This window comes from Pseudoliparis swirei, chromosome 21 (assembly GCF_029220125.1).
Source record: "Pseudoliparis swirei isolate HS2019 ecotype Mariana Trench chromosome 21, NWPU_hadal_v1, whole genome shotgun sequence".
Classification (NCBI taxonomy): domain Eukaryota; kingdom Metazoa; phylum Chordata; class Actinopteri; order Perciformes; family Liparidae; genus Pseudoliparis; species Pseudoliparis swirei.
In genome coordinates this window covers 11,483,308-11,505,916 of record NC_079408.1, presented here as the reverse complement: position 1 = coordinate 11,505,916, position 22,609 = coordinate 11,483,308, and the positions used below count along the sequence as shown (strand labels likewise).

The following is a 22,609-nucleotide window of genomic DNA, read 5'->3' as shown; positions in this document are numbered from 1 at the left end:
GCCTTCTTTGCCCGAGCCATCACATCTGTCACTTAACACTAACGTTAATCTCTGCGGCCACAGAAAAGGAAGGGCAAAACGAAAGTTGATGTGAAAGGTTTTTGTGTGTGTTTATTTATCCACTGATGCCTCCAGTGTGCAAGTAAAATATGTGTGACTCTAAAAAGTGAATTAGCCTTTTGGGTATTGGTTTATATTGATTGCTTTCTGACTCAAATACTACTTTTTTCCACTGGTCAATGTGAATAGTCACTAACCCTTGTGCTTTTCAGTATCCTGACTAAATCCTCTTGCTGGGGTCCACTATAATTGTGTTTAATTATCTCCGCACACTTCTTTCATTCATTAAAGTGGAAGTAATCCAGACTACTAATCCAGGAGCCAGACTAATCTGCAGATAAACTGGTCATGCGCCGCTCTTGTCTTGAAGTAATGTATCCACATCTATAAAATCCCAAGACGGACAGGATCTACAGTCATTTCCAGGAGACTTTTACAGATTTGTAATGTCATCTCGCTCCCACTGGCAGCTCATGTATCTGTAACTGCATCTGTAACACAGTGACGTCTGAAAGTAAATGCTGTATAGTTTCTAAATAGCAAAAAAAATAGTTTTAATGAGTTTAAATAGATTATTTCAGAGTGGACGATGAACTATAATAAATCCAGTGCAACATACTGCGCAAATAAATTCCATTAGATTGTCCCACTTCACTATACTGGACAGTATATTCAAATTGCATGTATTTTGTACTGCAGTGCAACATGTTTACTCTTTCCACACATATTTATACAAAGGATTAAATGACATTTCCAGGTGGTTGAACAGTACATTCAACAGTGCACTAGCAGCACAGAGTTGCAGAACACACTGAAACCCATGGGATGACGTGTGTGAACCAGCTTTTGAAAAGGAAAAAAACTGCAGTGCAAGAATCAGGATGCATCTCTGGCCCAAACATTCTGGCAAGTCAAGCATAACCTGTTAATCCTATAAATCAGCAGCTTCCCCTTCATGTCGCCACAGAGAGATGTGATGTAACATTCATGGCTTCAGAAATCTTCTGGGAGAAGAAATCGACCGATCGTGCTCACACAAATGAAACGTTAGCGTTGCACAAAGCTATAACATTCAGTATTCATTAGTGTTTACCACATAAGGGGAGGCTTAAGAATTCCTCTTTGATAGCGCTTATAGTTATAGTTGTGTCATATGCATTGAATGTGTTATAACCCTGTTATGTTATTCATCTGTACACACAACATCTATTGTATTTCTGTCCATCCGGGGAGAGGGATCCTCCTGTCGCTCCCCCGATGGGTTCGGAGGAGTTTTTCACGTTTCAATGTGAGGTCCCGGGACAGAGGATGTCGCATCAGACTGTAAAGCTCACGGAGGCACATTCATGATTTGTGATTTTAGGCTTTACTAAATAAATGTATTTAAATTCAATTTAATTGAAAGTGTGCGACAGCATCTGCTGTAAAGTCCTACTTTAGAAGGTGTTACATTTGAATTACAGAGCATATGTATGGCCTTCACATGGTGGGGGTTAAACGGGCGGCTAACCAAAAGGCCTGCAGGCCGGCAATGTCAACAAAGCAAGAGAGAAACTCAGATTACAACACATGCAAAGGACAAGCGACTTCATCCTCTGATCAGGTCGGCATTATACTCCATCACATCTTTATATTTCAAACTGTTGTTTGTTGCTGAGCAAACATTTTATGCAATATAATCTTGCACACATATGAAGTTTAGTAAACCTTGAATAACACACCGTAGATATAAAACGAAGGACCAGAGTAAAGTGCTGTTATCTCTTTAAACCTTAGAAAAACGTTTAATGCAAATTTGTGCACATAAAACACAAACATACAGTACAGTGCATACAGTAAGTATCATAAAGTATAAATGCTTTTAATGTTGGCCTACATTAGGATGTCAACACATCCGGTTGTACATCTCGTCTACTGTACCTCATATTTAACTGGTCCACAACGGGCCGAATGCACACTAACTGGACCACGTTGGCCAAAGCTGGATCCACATCAAGAGAGTCTTCTGCACCCGCTCATGGCAAAAACAACGCATGATGAAAACAACTGATGAGCACATTTTGTCGTGCGAGGAGAGCATTTGAGGCTGGTGTGTGTTTCGTACACACACTAATACAGTAGATACAAGCTGTCTGGTTCATTTTGATACTAAGTAGAAAGCTCTGTGCAAGTCTGAGCTCAGGCAGGAGGTCCAATCCTAGCTTTTTGGGAATTTACTCCTCCTGGGGGGGAATGGTGTAATCCATGTCTATCAGTTCTTAACATTACCGCAGATACAAGAAGACATAGAAAGCTATTAAATGCACCCATGCTCTGAGGGCAGAACAATTAAGGAATGTCAGTTTGTGAACTAATCTAATACAAAATACTGAGAAGAAAAACAATTTTGTTAAAGAAAGGGGGCTGGTCTATGGCATATAAAGTGTCAGGCAAACAGCAGTGTATCTTAACTTCACCCCACACCTGAAAACAACGCAAAGAAACACACCATATAAAACAAAATGTCTAATTAAAATATTTTTTTTAAAAACATGATAGAATGGAAACAATATCATACATCAAGTATTCATAATATACAACAATACAATAAAATATAAATCAAACCTAAACAGGAATGTAGTTCTGGAAAAGTACCACTAGAGGTCAGCAAATATTCATGCTCAGATATCCAGTTATACATTTGAAATATTTATCTGCAATGACACGTTTCTTCTGCTTCTGGCCTTGAAACAACGTACAGACCTTCACTCCTCCTCAGCTTCACTCCTCCTCAGCTTCACCTCCTCTCAGTTCCACATAGCAGCAGCAGTCGTCGTGGTAAACACTCGATCAATTCGGCAAAATCCACTTAGTTACATTCTTGAAATGAAGTCTCACAGTATAAATGACAGTTGTTGTTCTTTTTGTTTGTTTTTTTGAAACCAACACTGACTTGTATGTGCACAGTGGTCTCAAATGTCTCACTGAATAACATCTTGGATCTTGACACTGGTTACTGCGTTGGGAGAAAAGAAAAAAGTCTTCCCGCGTATCGTAACTGACTCATGCAGTCGGCTGAAACACTTTCTCCAACGCTCCCGTGAAAGTTTTCCTCTCTTCTCAGTTCGGTAAACGTTTTTTTTTAGCGTACTTTTTTAAGTTAATTTGTCTGTCCGGCTGTGGATCCCGTTCCAGGATGTTTCTTAAGATGCGTCTACAGCGTCTGTTCAGTCTCTGGGCAGGCACTCCTCCTCGGTGATGCCCTGAGCCTTCAGCTCCTCCAGAACGTTGTCCAAGTGGCCCGGGTCGGGGTAGCCGTGGCCCGTCAGGTTGGAGCCGAACTCCGTCTTGTGGTGCACCTCGTTCCAGATGACTGTGTCCGACTCGCCCGTGGTGCTGGATGTACCCACAGAGAAAATGAGCCGGCGGTCCCACGCTACCAGAAGAAGCCTCAGAACCTGGACGGAGAGATGAAGAAAGAAAAGACGACGCTTAGTCACTGTAAGAGCCAAATGCATGATTTCATTTGTTATAAGAATTTAGTTTAAAAAGATTTTAAAAGGGAACTGAAGATAGATCTTTTTCATTATGATTTGAAAGAATGATTAGGTTCACATATATAATTTAGGATTGTATTTAAAAGCTGAATAACTTGTCAGAATGTAAGCTTCCAATGAGATGACGTTACGTCAGTATAACACCTGCGTGTTGGACTGTCAGTCGGGTTTTGAGCTCAGAGACGTTGGAAGCGACATAGTTTTTGGACCGTGTGAACACGTAACTCTACATTTTCTAGTAAACATTTTTAATGGAAGAACTACTTGTCTCACTCACGTGTCAATTCATAGTTTCTAAGACTGAACTCAAAATTGTGGCACAGAAGACCCAGAACTATCCGGAGTGCCACTACAGTCACATTAACTTGAACCCAACCGGGAAGTTAAACCGCAGAAGAGACTTCACCTTGCGTCCCTTCTCGCTGTCAGGGAGGTAACAGTGTCTGGGGAACCCGCGGGCAGTGAAGGGTTTGCCTGGATTCGGGTGCTCTGGGCCCTAAACAGCGACGGCAAAAAAAAGGTCATTACATCATCCAAGAAAAATCCTGTCGTCATCATTTAGAAGCTCGCGCTTTACCTGGATGCCAGGAGGGATGTTATAAATGATACGGATGGTTTTGCAGTCCGGGTGGCCGGGTAGCGAGTGCGGGATGACGTGGTACTCCATCTTGCCGGGCGGCTGGTTCCCGGTCTTGACTCCGTAGATGGTCTTGCAGGTCGGACACTGCAGGCTGCCGTCCTTGTTGCCATTGTTGTACATAGCGACGAGGCATTGGAGGTGGTACTGGTGGCCACACTGTGCGAGGCGGCCCACTGACTCGGCCCGGGAGATGCCACCCACGCCGGGGCCTTTGTAGCCCGATTGCCCGGCCAGGGCCTCCATGCAGATGGTGCAGTCCTGACGCGGGGGGACGAGTACGAGTTACGACTTGCCCAGTCGGAGACAGACGGACGACAACACGCGATTTCCTCATGTTGGCTTCTGAGGTTCAGCCCATGAAAAAGAGGTCTTTCCAAATGAACGAACAAAAAAAACATCAGCACGGGAGGGAACTCACCTCCTCTGGTGGATTTCGGACTTTCTGAAGGTACCTCTTCACCACCTCCTCAGGGGTCTTCCCTACGAGACGGAAACCACAAACAAGACGATGCGTTTAGGACCTGAATGCACACGGGCGGAAAAACGCGAACGCACAAGCGGGCTTCGTTGTCAGACCCACCTTTACGAGCCTGTTTCTTTGTGGTTTTGCGACAGCAGTGGCCCAGACCGGGGATGGGCTTGATGTCACTCTTGCTGACGGGTGGAGGATGAAGCACCAGCTTGGGAGGGCGGGTCAGGCAGACAGGAAGTCCCGCTGCGCTCATCAGGATGCCTGTAATGCCTGGAAACAGCCAGTAGAGGGGGAAAGTGAGCCACACTGTATTTCGGGTTTAGTCAGTGCCTGATGAGCTTTTTATCTATTAAGTTATCTATTAACCATGCTCTAGAGGTGTGGTCAGAGGGTTTACTCGTTATATTTAGGGCTAAATGTCATTAACTGTGTAGGGCAGTAAATCAGTGTCACATAAAAGTCTATTTAAAGAGCTCGATGAAGAAAGACGCATCCTCAAAGTTTAGAGAGCAGACCTATTTTTAAGCAAGCCCTTTTGATGGATTTAAATATAATGAGGGAGAAGGAAAAAAAATAGTTGCCTCAGTTGATTTACCTGCCAGTGCAGGATGTACAGGACTTGATCCATTCAGGTTCTTGACTGGAACAGTTGGCACTCTGATAAACAAGGAAAACAAACACATCAATCTGCTGATTGCTGACACACAAAAAGAAAGCGTGCAACTGTCCGAGCCACCTCAGCCTACACTGAAGGCATCGGATGAGTCACATGTAAACAACTGGAATGACACGGAGAAGAGTCGAGCTTCCGGTTCGCTCCACGTCAGCAGGCTGAGGAGTTTTTGCCGTGTCATGGAGAGAAGAAAACAGATGCTGCTCATCAGGACTGGACGTACTTTCCTAGAACGACCAGGTAGGACTTCCTGCTGCGTAAGGCTTACGATTAGGATCGTGTGTACTGAAGCATCATCGACTATGTGCACGTGGCAAAAGAGATATTTAGCTATTCACCATTTCTTCTTTCTTAATTTCTTTCATTTCAATACAGAAATTAAATCAGCACAATCCATTTTTGTATTTTTTCCAAAGAGCAAAAAAATGCACTCCTTAAATCTGCTGAACAGAAATATTTCCGACAGCTGTAAATAAACATTATTTAACTGTAAAGTAAAACATGTCTGTCTGTGTCCTCAGCATATATCAAGAACCGCTCATGTGATCTACTTCATACTTAGCAGGTGTGTTGATGGGGATCCAGTGGATCACTTCATCAAAGTTGGTGCAATTTGGACACGCAACACGTTCAACATCAATAAACAGGACGGAGCCTCTGTGCGCATGTCGACTCTTTACACTGAAATATATATAAATGCATTGGACGTTTGAATAACTAATAATAGTAAAACACTGTTAATACCACACAGTAAAAGTCCTGCGTTAAAATGTGTCCTTGAAGTGACGAGTGAAAAAGAGTCTTTCACCAGCACATTGGACTTCAATTTACTTATTGTCTGTTTAAAAATGGAGCGTTAAAATCCAATATGATGCTGGACGGTTTACTAAGTAACGCTGTATGATAATAATAATAATACACGTATAAGTAGCCTGAATGAGGACCCGAGAGAGTGCCGTGTGAAATGTGTGAAGTTCTTTGTACGAGCGGTTCTCCAGAAAGCAGCGTGATGTCCGTTCTGTACATTTTGAATTCAAATGTCAGACCATCCTTCACCGCTGCTGTCCTGCATCTCTGCTCAACAACAAGCACAACACACACAGACGCATGTCACTGTTACTATCCCGTCAGAGTTGTGTACTTGCGGTGAGACAATTCTGATAGTCATTATTTGACGATGCTAAAAAAGCACCGAGGACCAAGTCGAGACTTTCCAGCAACACCTTCTACTCGGGGCAGTGTTTGACCTCCTCCGGTACTTATGGGTCTCTCTCTCTCTCCGTTTGTGTGCGGCTGTCGGGTCTCATCCCTCCTTTTATAGGGATAATCCACCCGTTTCCATCTGTTGACTAAACTCTGGGCCAGAGATCCGTCCCAGGAGGGATTACCCGTCATGTCCCAGTGAGGCCAACGGGCACGAGCACACACACCAACGAGGTGCCACTGCATCACAGAGACAACCTCAAGATTGGGGCGGGAGGATATTTAATACTCTGTTGTGTGACATTAATCAAAGCTCTCCATAGAAGTTGCCCTCTGAACTCACTGATCTTAATGCTCACGACAAAGACGGACAATTAAATAGAAGAGCTACACTGGTGTGTTTTTGGTGTTTGGGGGCATTTGTTCCTCGACTACCTAGTAAAGATATTTGCATCAATCTATTTATCTTTTATGTATTTTATTAATTCTTTCTGCCCACAAAGACAGCCCATCCTCTACCTTTGATTCAATTAATCTCATAAATAAATAAAATATGTGTGGGGTTCCTTTTTACATTTTGGTGTCTGAATGTTTATTATTATTTATCCTTTATCTTTGCCATTTAGTCTCTTTTTTTAATTTGTGCTATGAGAATAATAATATTGTTTCCCTGTGTCTGCCTCTACCTATATCATATGTATTTAATTACAAGTCGCTTAACTATATGTATTAACATTGTTTTTGTGGGCATATTTCATGTTATATATCTGGTTATACCTTACAATAGATGATGTCTCGAACTGCAACATTACATTGGTAAGATGAAGGACTGGTTGGTCTCAATTAAATGAAAAGCACAGGTGGTGAGGCAAGAGAAAAACTGTTGAACAATTCAACGATAAGTCTTTTTTAGGGAATGTTGGAATGACTCGTGTGGCTGAAAGATTCTATGTGTCCCTAAAAATGATGTAACCAAGCGTCACTAAACTGAAGCTGACAACCTGCCTCCACTGGACTCTGCTAAATGTAGTCCGCGCCACACGTGACTCACCAAGTCAGAGTTCTGGCCGACGGGGTCAAACTCGAGCATAATAAACCAACATCGGTGAGTCATATGAGAATAGAGATTAAAGGAAGGTGAAGGGAAAGTGGGGGAAGCGATGGGAAACCAGTGTTGATTGGTCATGTTTCTTTAATCCCAGCTCATCGAGGACCTCCATCTGGACGCACACGCACGTATACACACTAAGCAGTGTCGGATTTTGTGGCACGTTTTCAGAAATCAAAGCCAGAGCAGTGAGAGGATAAAGCTTCACAATAGGTGTGTGTGTGTGACTCTCGTCCCTGTGATGGATTCACTTTAAAAAGGGTCGATTGTGTCCTTCATTAAATGACTCGATACATAAATGTGAGCCTCATTAGCTTTGTGTACTTAAATGAATGAGCTGCACCACCCGAGTTGGTTCCCCGTCCTCTGCTCCAGTGCCGGTTGTGAATTTGGGGATGAAGCAATAAGACGACGACAGCAGGAGCAGTAAGTTGCGTCAGGAGCAGATAGAGGGCGAGAAGAAGAGCGGACGTCAGAGGTGTGAGCGGAGAATCCGCGGCTGACTCTTGCTGGGTGACGTTGGCTCTTCAAGCGCCGCCAGAGCAGCAGCAGCAGGTGCTCTCACCCAAGAATGAGCTTGACACACAGTTCACCCGACACAAAATACAGATTACTGGAGCCAGGATATTAAGCCTGTGGTGTTTGGTATTAATATGAGGCTAAGCTGACTGGCTAATTAGAGGATTCTGAGAGTTGGGCTTCCCTGGGGCAATGTTGGCTTTGCTCGCGTAGAAAATCCTCCTCAGCATGTGGTCTTGTTTTTAAAGTAAAAAAAAAAAAATGTAATCACAGTAGCTCCATGCGGATCTGTGAACGTGACCGCATGCGTTTGATTACATTCTTGCACGTGAGGCAACTGTGTAACAAGTGAAATCTAGAGTGCTCCAGAAACGTCGGCGTCATAAAAAATGTTATAAAAAGAAAAGCTATAATTGGAATCTGATTGCAAAAAAAAAAAATCGTGGGATGTTCACAACAAGGCGGCGAAAGAGAGCCAGCTGCGAAACTGACAGGAACGAAAAAACGCTGACGGACCAGCAGTGCTCTGGGTCCACGAGTCGACTCGTAACCTCCTTCCACCCCCGACCACAGATGTGTTGCTCATCAGCGGCCTCTGGCTCTGACACCTGGGCGCCGTGATTTGTTTTATTATTATTATTCACCGACGGCAACGACTGTTGTGCCTTCACAATCAGCCCGTGTTTCACACAGCTAAGTTATCCAGATATCTCGGTTGAAAGCTGCCTTATGAAACGGGCCCCTGGTCCATACCGGTTGCCATGGTTACCAACCCCAGTGCACACAAAACCACAAAGCATTTACAGGCTTTTCAGATTTCTCGAGGCCTTGAGCGACAAAATTGTTCGCATGAAAACGATACACAAGCTACGTACCGTCTGTATCTACATGTGTGTGTGTGTGTGTGTGTGGGCGAAGTAAATCCATCATTAAGCGACGGCGTGACGAATGTCTGGAATGTAAATAAATGAATGTAAGTCAGATGGAATGCTCGTCGTTGTTTTTTAGACGGATGTGAACGCGTCTGAATACCTGACGGACTGAGTCACACCGACGAAAGGCTCAGAAGACGCTGAGCAGCGAGGGCGTCAAACTAAATGGACGGTCCGGTCTCAATTGTCTTACAGTTCTGGTTCAGTTTCATAAACATCGATAAGGGACGTGGCGTCCGCGTGTACTCACCCAGAGGCAATCAGGGCGCGCGACTGGGCCATGGCTATACGCTGGAGCGCCGGTCGGCTCAGCCCCGCCAGGCTGGAGCGCGGCGGCAGAGGGGCGGCGTAGGACGCGGCGCCGGCGCCGGCCGCCGAAGACACCGGACCCAGGACGCGGGCCGAAGGCGACGGCGTGCAGGTGGAGGCGGCCGTGGAGATGAGAGGCGGGCCCGGAGCGGGCGCCGCGGGGGCGGGACCGGCGGCAGAGAGGGAGGACGAGGTGGAGGGGTGAGGGGGGCAGGCGGCGGCCGCGGATGAGAGGGCGGCGGCGGAATGGGGAGGCGGCGGAGGAGGCGGGAGAAGCGGCGGAGGGGGCCGGGCGGAGGAGATGGAGAGGGCGCCGGTGGCCGAGCTGAGGAAGGACAGCGAGTGGGGGAAGCCTCCTCCGTAGCCGAAGCTGGCGCCGCCCACGCCGCCGCCGCCGATGAAACCGACGCCTCCCGCGCCTCCGACACTGAAGCCACCCGTCGCCCCAACGACGGACGTCCTGTGGGGGGAGTAAGACCGAGACAGGGAAGGAGGCCGAGGGAGTGTCAGCGAGTACGACCCCCCCGGGATGGGGTAACTGCTGATTTTGGGACTCGGCGGCTTGGTCTGCGGCGGCCTCCGACCCAGAGTGTGAGCGGACACGGCGCCCGCTTTGACACTCAGCACCAGCATACACTGCTGACAGGCGCAGGGCTGCCCTAAGGAAGTGATGGCGGAGGCCGGCAGCGCCCCGCTGGGGTACGCGCTCCCGTTTCCGGTCCCGCCGCCGCCGCCGCCCATCCGCACCCCCACGCCCACCCCGGATACGTCCACACCGAGCAGTCCCCCGTGGCTGGGCGTGGACATGGGCCCCCAGGCGTGGTGGGATTTGGGCAGGGGCCCGGACACCAGCGGGTAAGCCATGTCGGAGCGGCGCTGGATGCGTCGGCAGCGCTGCGTCTGCCCGTTGATTTGGGTCATGCTCTCGAAGTCAATGAGGTAGCAGAAACCCAGCGGCGCCAGGTCCAGCCAGGGCTGCTGGCGGTCGCGTGCCGCCTGGATCGCGATGCCCACCTCCGTGTCGTACGCCGTCCAACTGCCGGCGTCGTTCTCCCACTCCCACAACCAGCCGTGGCCCGGCGCCGAGGTGGGGTCGTAGAAGCTACGTCGTACCGGTCGAAGGGTACCTGAGGCAGGGATGAGGAGGTCAGAACAAAGCAAAAGAACAACGCACTTTGTTTAGATTCTGACAGCTGTTGGCAACACGGTCCTATTTGAATTTGGACTATTTCTGTGGTAAAGACTTGGGAACAATTCAATGAAGATTCCACCGTCACTATAAAATCGTCCATCATCAACGACGATTATGCCGCTTGGTGACAAGAGGGAGGTCCAAATAGGAGAGGAGAGACTGTTGACTGGAGGCAAGTGGATTGCAACGCGGACAGATTCGACATGTCTGTGTTTGCTCGCTAAGAATGTGGGCAAACAGGCTGCCCCTGGTAACAGCACACGGTGTTCTGAATTCTGATTGGCTGGCAGCCTTGATCCGACCCAAAGCCGGCTGTGTTTGCTTTCCCAGGGTGTCCAGAGAAACTCTGCGGAGCCTCCATACTGTCGAGCCTTCACACATCCAATCCCCGAGTCTCAAACCTCAAAGACGAGTGAACTTGGATCCACAAGTGTGAGATGAAACCATTTTATACTTACAAACTATACCAATTGAAATACATGTCGTATCAAACATATAGCAAATCATCTCTGATGTCCTCTGAAATAAAATGAAACAAATAGTCTCATATATGACAAAGCAATCATGTGGAAACAATACCTAAAACACGTCAGTATCCTTTGATATTTAACAAAGCAAGGGGGTTCATTCATGAGATCTGCTCCCATCAAACCCCATTTCATCCATGACCTCAGACTCCTCCCCACCCTCTCTCCTCTCCGTCTCCCATTTAGACTGGGGCACCCTGTTCAGCTTCTGCTGGGTTTGGAAAACAAACTTCACAAAGGCTTTTGTCAGCTAACGAGAGAGAGAGAGAGAGAGAAATGTTGGGTTCTCAGCCAAAATAAGACGCCTGACAACTGACAACTCCCTGCTTTGTCTCCCTGTTCTACTCGCCTCCTTTCTGTGAAGCTTTGACTTGAGGAAGATGATTTTGTATGCCCACATCCTGCTATAAAAGACAGTAGTGCTGATGACGGTAAATAAAAATGGGAAAAATAAGAAATTGTGTGTGTGTGTGGCTATGACTGGACACTTCAGCTGCCACTGTGGCCTTTGTGCCAGTTACTTACACACAGACACACACACACACACACACACCCAACCAGTATGAATCACTTCACCACCGACACCTTTCAGAATCACAGACAGCATCTTCCTCACCTTTAAATTAAATGTCACATAATACAGAAAAAACGTGTAACAGAGAGAAAGAGAGAGAAAGAGAGAGAGAGAGACTGGACTTGGGAACAATACATCTAAAAAATAAAAAAATAAAAAAATTATACTGTCATTGCTGCAGAAAATGAGAAGCAACCAAACACTCCACAACCAGGGCATCAAAGGCAACGTAGACAGACACACACGAGCAATACAAAACAAGAAGAAGACATTTTCTATTTCTTTAAAGGGCCTCCACCTCAGGCCCGACGATACGCCGCTCCATCCTCCGCCCCTGTGTGTGTGTCTCTCGGCTGTCTCACCTGTGTCTTGTCGGAACTGGTGCATGGAATGCAAGTCGATGATGTAGGGCGAGAGGCGAGAGTCCACCTGGCCGAGGACAACACTAGCACACCGCGGGTCGCTCCGGATGACTGCCTCGATGTGATGACAGACAGCCGGGCTGTAGGGCCGCCAGCGTCCGTGCTCGTTCAGCCATTCCCATACCACCACGGCGGATGCTAGTAACATCCTCCTCCTGCAAAAATAAAAAAAAGGTGGCGAGATTTTTTTTTTTACTGTCAACACGGGAGGCACATATGTAGGCTAAAACCGCGAGGATGATGGTGATGATGATGATGAGATGGGGCGTTTAAAGATAACCTGCTGCCGCTCCACCGTGCATCCCTGCGCACAGCGGCGCTGCATCCATCTTGGACAGTTTGCAAGCCAGATGTGTTTTCCTATCTGTGAATACAAATATATATATGTGTGTGTGTGTGTGTGTGTGTGTGTGCCATGACACGACATGCAAACCGTACCTTCCATGTTTGTAGTTTCGGTTGTGCAGCTATTCGTCGGTCCTTGTATAATCACACGGCGAGGGTGTACAGTGAGTTTCAGGGCGCGAGAAGCTTGATGCAGGATGGTTGCATTTTACTCCCTATGCAGATGAGTGACGTCTGCTGAAATCATTTCTCCGGCACAATCAAGTTAGGGTGAGAGGAGAAAAGGCAACTTGGGATGCTCACGGTGGTGCGGCACTCCCGAAGTAGGGTTATTGTGACTGAACGGCTCTTGGTCGTGCCGTGCAAGGTTGCCCTTTTTTTTTTTTTGGGGGGTAGTAGATCCGTGCTGTCGGTAAAGGGAGGATCCGGTTCCCGGAAGCAAACGATTGCAATATTTACCGGGTTAGATCAGCTCCAAGGTCTCCAGTCAAATCACAGGAGAATTTGGGTGCGTTCGTGGTCCACCTGTCACTATGAGAATGTCTTCAGACGGGAGATACGATCGCGGATTTATGGTTACGTAATTTCTTTGATTGGGTTTGACTGCAACCGTTATGTTTATTTTGACTCTGGTATACTAATGTCTCCATCGAGGGGCTCTCACCTACCACAAAAGATATTTTGTTGGGTGGAAAAACAATGTTTGACAGTCACGCTCCTCGAAGACCTCCAACGTCCAATCGGATTCGAGCCTGCGCGCCGTCTGGCCAATCACGGACAAGACACTTCTACGCACATTGTACACTTCACACCAGCATGGACTGTGTTGAAATGTTTTTATATTTGTTTCTAATAATAAAAATCGCTTTAACACATGCACATTGTCGCGCGACATGTTAATCCGAATGGTCAACAAGAAGTTGGTAAAAGTTTGGAGATGCCGGGGATTGAACCCGGGACCTCATACATGCGAAGCACGCGCTCTACCACTGAGCTACATCCCCATTTATCCTAAAACTAAGCGAAATTGCTGTCTTTATAAATGATAGCAGGTATAAACGTACTGTCGGTAATAGATTATTCTAAGAAAAATAATGTTTTTATAATGTAAGAAAAACAAATCCTCTTTTATGGATTTTTTTTTAATGCACAAACATTTCCACATGTACACGCTTTGTGAATACAGAGGACTATAAAACTGCCTAGAATACGTTAATTGCACTCATATGTACATCTATCGCAATGGTTTTGAGATTTAAGCGTATTATATTTTAATTTCATATCATCATTACATCCTTCAACAACAAAGATATATATATATATATATATAATATCATAGTTTTGTAGTACATTAAACATTCTGATCTATGTTTACCCCACATTAAAACTCACATAGAATAAGAAATGTCACTTGATGGAAAGTTGTACTCTTACCTAAATGAATATGACTTGAGCTGCAATCAAAGATTGTACTGTAAATATTCTGCCAATTAAATTATTTAGTTTAAGATTACAGTATGAATCCACATTTAAGCAACTCTGACAATCTACATCTTGTCAATGTTTTTGTTTTCGCCTAAAAAATGATAAAACTCTTCTGTCGCTCAATCAATTAATTTACTAATGTTCTCATGATATCAAGAACAATACAAATGATGTCAATTTTGTATTTTATTTTCTGCTTTTAATGTTCATGTAAATGAGAAATAAACATTTAAAGTTATAAAAACAGCCACAATAAACAGTATGCAATAACAGTATGTCAGAAACAGTATGTATTAAACAGTATGTATTAAACAGTATGTAATAAACAGTGTAATAAACAGTATGTATTAAACAGTATGTAATAAACAGTATGTAATAAACAGTATGTAATAAACAGTGTAATAAACAGTATGTATTAAACAGTATGCAATAAACAGTACACCAGACACAATAATACACAATTTTATTCGAAACAGTTTTACTGGTAAACGTTTAAACACACATTCAAAATTCAATCCATTGTATTCCTGCATATTTATAACAGCTTCGTCCATCAAATATATTTCCTGATGCCTCAACAGGAAGTGAAGTTAAGACAACAGCTGTGGCTACTATTGAGTATGAGGTATCTAGGGGGGTTTCATAGGGGGATTCCAGTATTTTAGTCTATACTTTGAGGCTTTTCTTTGGCAGTGTGCAACAGCTTTTACTCTTTCATGTTGGGAAATCCAATTTACAGAGAATATATTTTAACATCTAATAGGAGACTTGGACTAATGACCTCAGTCGGCGACTACTTCCAAAGCCTCCCTTGTAATTATCATTATTTTGTATTCTGTTCTCACAGTGCGGTCACATGACTGATGTCTATGCCCTCACCTCCCTCTTCCTCAGACCAGATAACACTTCCAGAGAACTGCTTGAGATCTAACAACAATCCAGCAGCCCGACTTGCTTCGCCTTCACCTTCGCCATCTCCTACTTTCTCCCCTGTCTCTCCCCCTGCCTCTGCCTCATCCGTGAGTCTGTCTTGCTCCTCTGCCTCCGAACTCTGCAAACTTGAGTTATCATGTGCGTCACTCCCTTCTCCCTTTGCCCCAGCAAACTGCTGCACCTCCTCCTCCTCTTCCTCCTGGCCGTCTCCCTCGCTGTCACTCCCCTGGCTACCACCCTCCTCCACCTGTTTCTCTTCATCTTGGACTTCCTGCATTTCCTCTCCGTCCTCATCAGTGTCACTTTGAGGCCACAGCTGGACTCCGAGACGCGCCTCCAGAGCAAACGCTGCCCTTCTCAGCCGGTCCCTGACCCCTCCTTCCTTATACACCATGCGCCGCGCGGTGTACTCTCCATCGGCCTCCCTATTCAACCTCTTGTACAAGAAGAAGAGCAATACAACGAGGCCTAGCAGACAGAGTAAAAGGATCAGCACGGTCCGAGTGGATGATGTATATGTGATTTGTGGGTGAGCCATGCCTGAAGTGAAGAGATAGAGAGAGAGAAAGAGAGAGAGAGAGGTTACCATGGTCACATAATTGGATTTATTCATTTCTGTGAATATAGTTTTACTCTGTGCCACTGTCACTTAAACAAATAGTTAGGCAGTTTGGTCTTTCATGCCTTTCTCTCTCTGTATAGTTCATATGTAGCAGCTAGTTAGTTCATTTTTCTTTTTGTGATATACTTTACTTGTGTGCAACGTGGGTGTGTTTTTATAAAACAAAACACTAAGCCTTCTGTGCATGAAATATTAAATGATGATAGCAAATGTAGATTTTACGTTTTCCATGAAGCTATCAAAACTTCCCCGGAGGTGAAATAAAACACGTTGACACAGATGCTGAACACGATGCGGACTGCTAGTCCTTTCCAAAAGCAACAGAAATCTTCTCATTCCACACAACAGAGACAGATTAGATTTATTAATGTACTTTACCTCCTCAGAGTAGAGTAGAAAGATCCCACGGGCTTGGAGTCACAGTTACAGGCAGAATTTAGAAGAACTCTTTGTACTTTAAAGCAGTTGTGAAGTTTTCAGGAGACCCATTGATTGATATTGAGAATCTAGAAAAAAAGAAGAAAAAAAATCATGGTTTATGGTGCTTTAGATGGCTTCATATAAAAGATTACCCATTCAGTTCAGTTGCTGTGGCGTTTGAGTTTCAACTCCAAGAAATGCCAACATTTGCTTTAAAAAGCTGCAAAATTGTGAATTTGAACATAAAACATTTGTTCTCAATAGAGATATCTAATCCAAACACAATTTACAGTAAGAGTCATAATTTCTGCAGGCTACCATGTAGCCAAAGGGTCATAATTGCAATATAGAAACCTACATTGGAAGATGTGACAGGAAGTCTGTATTGCCTTTTATCTTACTGACTGTAAACTGTCTGGAGCGGCAGGAAGTGAGCAGAGCGTTCGCAGCCTTGCTGGTTTCCTGCCATGGGTGGAAACTTTTTTTCGTCATTGTTAATTAGACTCCTAGAGATCAGCGAAGTGTTTTAACATAATTTTTAATGAAAAAAATATTACACTAATGGGAAGTAAGGACATGAAACTCACATAAAATTAAAGCTGAAGTGCATGACGATCATTTGTGGCAACTTAATGCCTGAAACGGTGAAATTATACAACCATTTAAAAACATGAAGCACATTAAGTTAAATATTCATATATCTAAAGTCTGAAATATGAATATAGCGCTAGAGTATTTCAATATAGAAGAGCAGCAGAAACATGAGATTTGATATCACGATTAATTAAGAATAGACCAAAATGTGTGCAGCAAAAAAAGAGTTCAGATAATGTTTGAAATATTCTTAAAAGGTTTGAAATAAACCGTGAGGCACTTACCCAAGTTGTGAGCAGAAGATACAGTTTGAGGTGTTAGAACATGAAGGCGGTTAAGAGACTGACTTTTGAACTGTGTGTCAGCGCGTGGTTGTGTCTGTGTGTGTGTCTGTGTGTGTAGGAGACTATGATACAATAAGAGAGGGGTTGATGCATGACATTTGGAGAAGAAAGCGTGCTGCAGCCCTTTGGGGTAGGAGGAGGCGGCAGGGGGTGAGAACTCAGATTAAAGACAAAACCGTGCAGGGTGTGGCGGAGCACACAGATAACAAAATGTGCAATTATTTCTGGAAAGAGGAAGACATTTTACATTTGCACCATGCTCAGTGGTCTTTTGGTTTGCAGCACAAGTGCAGAGGACATCATGCTGCGTAAATAATGTGAAAAAAAAAATCTTCACCAACTATAATCCCTGGAAACGTATATAATTCAATATGTTTATTTCTCGTAACATTTCAACCTTGTATACAAGCATCAGCTTGTAGTCAATAACAGATAAACGCCACAAAAGGCAGCTGGGGTGAACATGATGCTACACTTTGTCAAAAATCTCACCATCAAGATTGAACTTTTTAAAAGTACAATTTATGCATTTCTTGACGTTACACCAGAAAAGAGGCGTCCAAGCGTGTTTAAATGACAAAACAACCCAAGAACTAAATCACGATCCAGATGAGTCTTTTTGATTTCCACAAACATATTAAGGTTGTGGCTACAGAGAACACGAAGAGCACAGCTGTGTAATGTGAAACAAGAAGACCGCATCCTGTTCTCACTCCAGAGGTCCGACAGCCACAACTCGGATACCGAGAGAAGACTCACAGGATATCACCCAGTGAGATATCTTTGTGCAATCATGAGATCATCTGCATTTAGTGATGGAGAATGACAACAATGTTACATTATCATCAGATATTTGTTTTTAGGTCAATTAAGACACTAGATTTTTATTATTATTTGAAGTCTAAGTATAAGATGAGAATCTTGGCACGTTCTAAAAAAGAAACGCCATTATTTGCTGTATTTCCCTCAAGGTGGTTTGGGTACAATTCCATTATTGTACATAAGACCATAAGTACTTTTTTATAACAGTAAATCATAAATCATGAATGCAACGTCACACTCGGAAACTAGTCACATTATTCTTAGATTTTGTGTGTGTAAATATGCACACCTACCTGCAGGTGTTTGGTTGCACGTCTTCCTTTTACACAATACAAGGGAGGCCTCCCGTCTGGTTGTCCTGCACGTGGACATCACAGCAATTCAAGTCCACATATTTATTTATTTATATATAAGTGGTGATAGAGAAACTGATTATTTCACAAATATTCTTGACAAGATTATTGTCAAATATTCTGCTATGTCTTTTTAAGATTGCTCAAGCAACTGTTTGGTCTAGCAAATGTCAGAAAATGCAAAACGGATTATGAAACTGTTATTAATAGTCGATCAACGATTCAATTCATGGTCCATTTGCTTGCGCTTTAAATCGAAGCTGTTAAAAAAAAGAGCTAAAATGTCAAATGTTTTGTCATCTTTGGTTAAAGTGATGATGCTTGAAACGGCAAGACGTGGATAGTGGGAATTCACTGACAGCCAATGAAATTGCAGTATTATCTACGCTGTCCAATGTCCTGAAAAGCCACATTTGGACGCGGGTTCGAGACTCAGTTGGGCTGTTTATCAAGAAAAGTGTTCCCTACTTTGCTATTTTTGGAGTGTCACTTTATCCCAGTGGCAGACAGATTATATCAGTACTTGACTTATTTATTTATAACCTATATGTAACATATTAGTTTTCTTCTCATAAACATTTGAATTGCAATTACTTAAATTAAATATGTCTTGACTGTTCACTAAAATGATTCACATATTAATGACACATGTAGACATTAGTCCATGAAATATATTTATTCACAACAAGGACAGTAAATATTGAACACACAGGCCATAGTGCAAGGTCACACAAACAATAAAAACAATAAAAATAGTAAAACAAATATAATTTATATCATAAAAGAATGTAATTATTAAAATAAGAAAAGATATATACATGACAAAACACTGCCCATCTCTCTTATTTGCTCTTGTCAACGGCCCATCTGTTTTTCCCGTCTCATAGAAGGCAGATGCCTTGAACTCTCTCCACGTCATCTCCTTCTCCATGCCCTGGTCTCTGTACAGGGAAAATACTTTGGCAGGACAATAAACGTACTTCCTGCTACCCCCGGGAACCCGGTGTGAATGTGAGGGCTGTTTGGGCCCTGCTTCAGTCCCATCCCACAAAAGCGACACCTTGGACCAGTGTTCTGGGGTTCTGTGCTGGGATTCAGTTCTCTTCCTCTTCTGCTGGCCTCTCTCCTCCACCCTTTTCTTTGTGGCAGACAGTTCCTGCTGAAAGAACTGTGTTCCTGCAAAGTCATTAAATGGCATTTTGGGTTTGTCAGACCCTCAGCACCGTAAGCTTTAAAAACTTTAGTGGAGCAGTAAAAGTATCTGCTGGTAGAAGAAGTGGATGGAGTAACCATCATTCTCATACCTGGACTTTGGCTGACCACAGGAAAGGCACGTTTTTGTCTGCTTCTTTGAAGCCACTGGTTGTTGTTGTTGCTGCTGATGCTGTTGTTGCTTTTCAATAATATTTTGCACAATTTGCTCAATAGAGGCTTTAGTGAGGGTCTGACTAGGTGGAGGTGGGTTCACGACTGCAACAGGCATTGTTACAACCGGCACCCGGGTCGTCTCGCTGCCCTTTGTCAGAGCGTGCCAGAGTTCCTGCCGCTCTTGCAGTTTTTCGGGCTGGTGTTTAAAGACGAGCTGGTGTTCAGTAATTTGCAGAGGTGTTTAACGTATTGTAAGATGTGGTGTTTAGTTGTTGGGTGGAGCATGTTGTTTGGGTCTGTGCAAGAGTTGTGAACTAGAGCAGCATAGTCCTGGTCCACTAGCTTGAGCATGTCCTTCATGCCACGGTGTTTATTGAGCAGGTTGTCAATAGTTGCCTTCATGGGGGCCGGCCACCGCTTGTGGTCCAACACAAACACTCTCCCCCCTGTCTTCACAGGTCCAGTGCGAGCAGCAGTCGGCGAGGACAGCAGCGGCAGAGACGGCCGACATGTTTCTACGAAGACAAAGACAAAGGATACAATAAGTTATTCAGATCTACAGAAGGGGAAACCTCCTGAAAATGAATATGATTAAAATTCAGTTCCTACTAACTAAAGTCTGGTCCATTACTATGCCTGTGTGTTTGATGTTACCTGGATCTGTCGGAGGCCCGGGAGTCACGTCTGGTTTGACAGCAGCAGAATCCACAGGAGGCGTGGAGGAAACTGGAACAGCTTCTGTGGTGCCATGAAGAGTGAGGATGACTGGACAGTAGGCACGCTGCTTTGAGGAGGTGGATTCAGGGCCGGGGGGGCAGAGTCCGACTTGGTCCTGTGCTTGTCCCAGTCCACAGGAACTGGGCGGCAACCAGGCTCAACGTACTGCAGGCCAAACTTTTCTCCAGTGTCGGTGCTCGAGAGATGAAGTGCTGGATACTTCATCTGTCCCAACACCCGTTCGGAGGCTGCGTTGAGCTGGGCCATCAATGCAGGATCAAAGACGGCTGGGAGGTGAACGCCCGGCTGCTGCAACGGAAAAACCTTTGTTTGTTATTTATACTTTGACAGTACACAAAAACTGCTGTTAGTAAAGGCAGAAAGTATCTTTACTTCACCTGCTTTGTTCAGCCAAATCCAATCAATCAGACTGTTTGTAACATGATTACGTACAGAGTATATTTCATTCATACACATGTGTTCATGTTGCAATGGGTTAATATTCAGGAGCCAGTCATCACTATGTCACCAAGGCAGGGGAAGCACCTTGACTTCAAACACACAGCAAACACATGCCAACAGGTGTTAGGAGCACAGCAGTTTCTTGTCATGCACATCAGAAAACAAAGATGGATACGTACCCTCATCAGGACCGGAGTCCATTCATCGTCACGAGGACAACAGGCGGAACACCAAAAGACAAACAGGACCAGAACACGGCCGACACCAGACGAGTCCTGCTGCATGTGGGAGAGGAACTCATGGTCCCAGTTGTGTCGGTCGGCAGCACGGTGCTCTGGGTTAAAGACCTCTTTCTCGTCGTCTGGCAGATGAGGAGGATGACGAAGATGCAGAAACAGCTATAAAACACACACAAAACAATATCAAATATGCTGAATAGAATACAGGATTAATAGCAAATCGTCTGAACTGTAAACGATTGTGAATCTTCAGGGAGGGGAAACAAAGAAATAAAGAGAGCACATGTATACTCACAGCTCTGCACATGTTGCTTTGAAGGAGAGATGCTCAGCATCATCCTCTCCAGCTCTTCATCTTCATCCATCACTGTGATGCAAACAAACAAGTTAGAAAGAAAGAAAGAAATATCTTCTTGCATTTGTGCTTGTATGACTTGCATGTAGATCCCTGACAAGACACCAGACTCACCAATGGCTTCAGCAGGAGCATGTGAGGCGTGTGACATCACAGGTGAGGCGTGTGACATCAGAGGGGAGACAGTGGGTGGCTGCAGCTTCTTCTTCAGGTAGAGTTGTAGCTTATGCATCTTTGTGCCTGCAGTGCAGTTCTTCTTCTTCAGGATGAAGGATGCATAGCCGTCCTCCCTGCTCTCCCAGACCTCTCGCCAGGTGCTGTAGGCACGAGTCCCAAAACCCACCAGCTGGTCATCCTCCGATGCTGCTGCTGTCACAACTGGCTTGTGTTCCTCATAGTTGAGGAGAGACTGGATTCCTCCAAACATGAGGGAATAGTTGAGAAAGGACAGGAGGCTGTCCTTGTTGTGCCCCGCTGCCATGAACACTCCTGCAGCTTCCTCTCTTTGCTGGTTCCTGATGAGGTAGATGGTGTATCAAATGTCATTCTCCAGAAGCCAGCGGAAGGAATGAAACAGCCATTCTCCCAGGGTAAAACACATGTCTGCTCATCTCTCCTGTTATGAAAAAGAGTAGAGTATATTAGTAAGTATATTAATACGCTATAGACAGGCATTGTTTCCAAACAATATAGTTTCTGAACCTTAAGTCCTTTGTTGAGGCACACTATTTACATGTCAGTGGCAGGCAGGCAGGCAGGCTACCACCATCTCCTGTGCCCTGAACATCTTGTGGAAAAGTACATGGAGGTGAACTCCCCCCACCCATCTCCTGTGTACATGGAGGTGAATTAACAGTCATGTGACTCAAGTAACAATTAAGTGTGAAGTGTCTTATCAAGAAAGGATCTCCATTCCCTTGTGACCATCCCAAAAAGACCTGCATCAGATTATGAGTATACTTTTATATAAACACCTTATCACATTCTGCTGTTCTCTGTTTTAACAGTGGTGGAGAAAGTATACAGAACTTCTACTTCAGTAAAAATATAAATATTAATACCACCACATGGTGGTCCTGCATTAAAAAATAAATAAAAGTAAAAGTTACAATTACTTACTACTATGTTTTAATATGCTGCTGGTCGTTTAATCTATAATTACACCTTTATTAGTTGAGTGTAATACATGTGGAGCAGTTAATATACGTGATATGTTAAAGTAAAGCTTCATCAGTCACGTTAACCGAGGAGAAGTGCGCGTTTAGTGAAGTGACGGGAGTCAATAAAGAGAAACTCCGTGACTCCGTGACTCCTGTTTAGAGTTTACCGTTCCTTCACAGCGTGTATGTAACGTAATATCCACAGTATTGATATGGTCATGTA

The 22,609-nt window shown here is 44.4% G+C and overlaps 1 protein-coding gene, 2 long non-coding RNA genes and 1 other non-coding gene across 5 annotated transcripts; all 4 read right to left on the bottom strand.

The window, feature by feature from the left end:
- Nucleotides 1–1,812: 1,812 nt before the first annotated feature.
- On the bottom strand, nucleotides 1,813–12,845 carry dtx4a (deltex 4, E3 ubiquitin ligase a). 2 transcript variants are annotated; one of them, XM_056443031.1, is made up of 9 exons: nucleotides 12,606–12,845; nucleotides 12,108–12,531; nucleotides 9,394–10,579; nucleotides 5,304–5,365; nucleotides 4,817–4,978; nucleotides 4,655–4,716; nucleotides 4,174–4,494; nucleotides 4,003–4,092; nucleotides 1,813–3,497 (listed from the first exon to the last, which is right to left on the bottom strand). In XM_056443031.1, exons 2-9 carry the CDS (start codon nucleotides 12,313–12,315, stop codon nucleotides 3,267–3,269), a joined length of 2,322 nt encoding a protein of 773 aa, XP_056299006.1. In that variant the 5' UTR covers nucleotides 12,316–12,531; nucleotides 12,606–12,845; the 3' UTR covers nucleotides 1,813–3,266. The 2 variants fall into 2 exon arrangements, with proteins under 2 accessions (XP_056299006.1, XP_056299007.1); XM_056443032.1 differs by having other exon boundaries at nucleotides 12,108–12,322.
- Nucleotides 12,846–13,444: 599 nt separating this feature from the next.
- trnaa-cgc (transfer RNA alanine (anticodon CGC)) lies at nucleotides 13,445–13,516 on the bottom strand. The gene has a single exon. It is a non-coding gene; the product is annotated as a tRNA-Ala (tRNA).
- A 2,420-nt stretch (nucleotides 13,517–15,936) lies between these two features.
- Nucleotides 15,937–16,933, bottom strand: LOC130211904 (uncharacterized). Its single transcript, XR_008835196.1, has 3 exons — nucleotides 16,851–16,933; nucleotides 16,331–16,434; nucleotides 15,937–16,058 (listed from the first exon to the last, which is right to left on the bottom strand). It is a non-coding gene; the product is annotated as an uncharacterized LOC130211904 (long non-coding RNA).
- Nucleotides 16,934–18,746: 1,813 nt separating this feature from the next.
- LOC130211671 (uncharacterized) lies at nucleotides 18,747–20,168 on the bottom strand. Its single transcript, XR_008835140.1, has 2 exons — nucleotides 20,108–20,168; nucleotides 18,747–19,968 (listed from the first exon to the last, which is right to left on the bottom strand). It is a non-coding gene; the product is annotated as an uncharacterized LOC130211671 (long non-coding RNA).
- Between the last annotated feature and the right edge of the window lie 2,441 nt (nucleotides 20,169–22,609).

Coding starts and splice junctions, on each gene's coding strand:
- dtx4a (XM_056443031.1), bottom strand. CDS start 12,315: ATGTTACTAGCATCCGCCGTGGTGGTATGGGAATGGCTGAACGAGCAC. Junction 4,979..5,303: donor TGTACATCCTGCACTGGCAG/GTAAATCAACTG, acceptor GGCTGTTTCCAG/GCATTACAGGCATCCTGATG. Junction 4,495..4,654: donor TCCGAAATCCACCAGAGGAG/GTGAGTTCCCTC, acceptor CCCCCGCGTCAG/GACTGCACCATCTGCATGGA.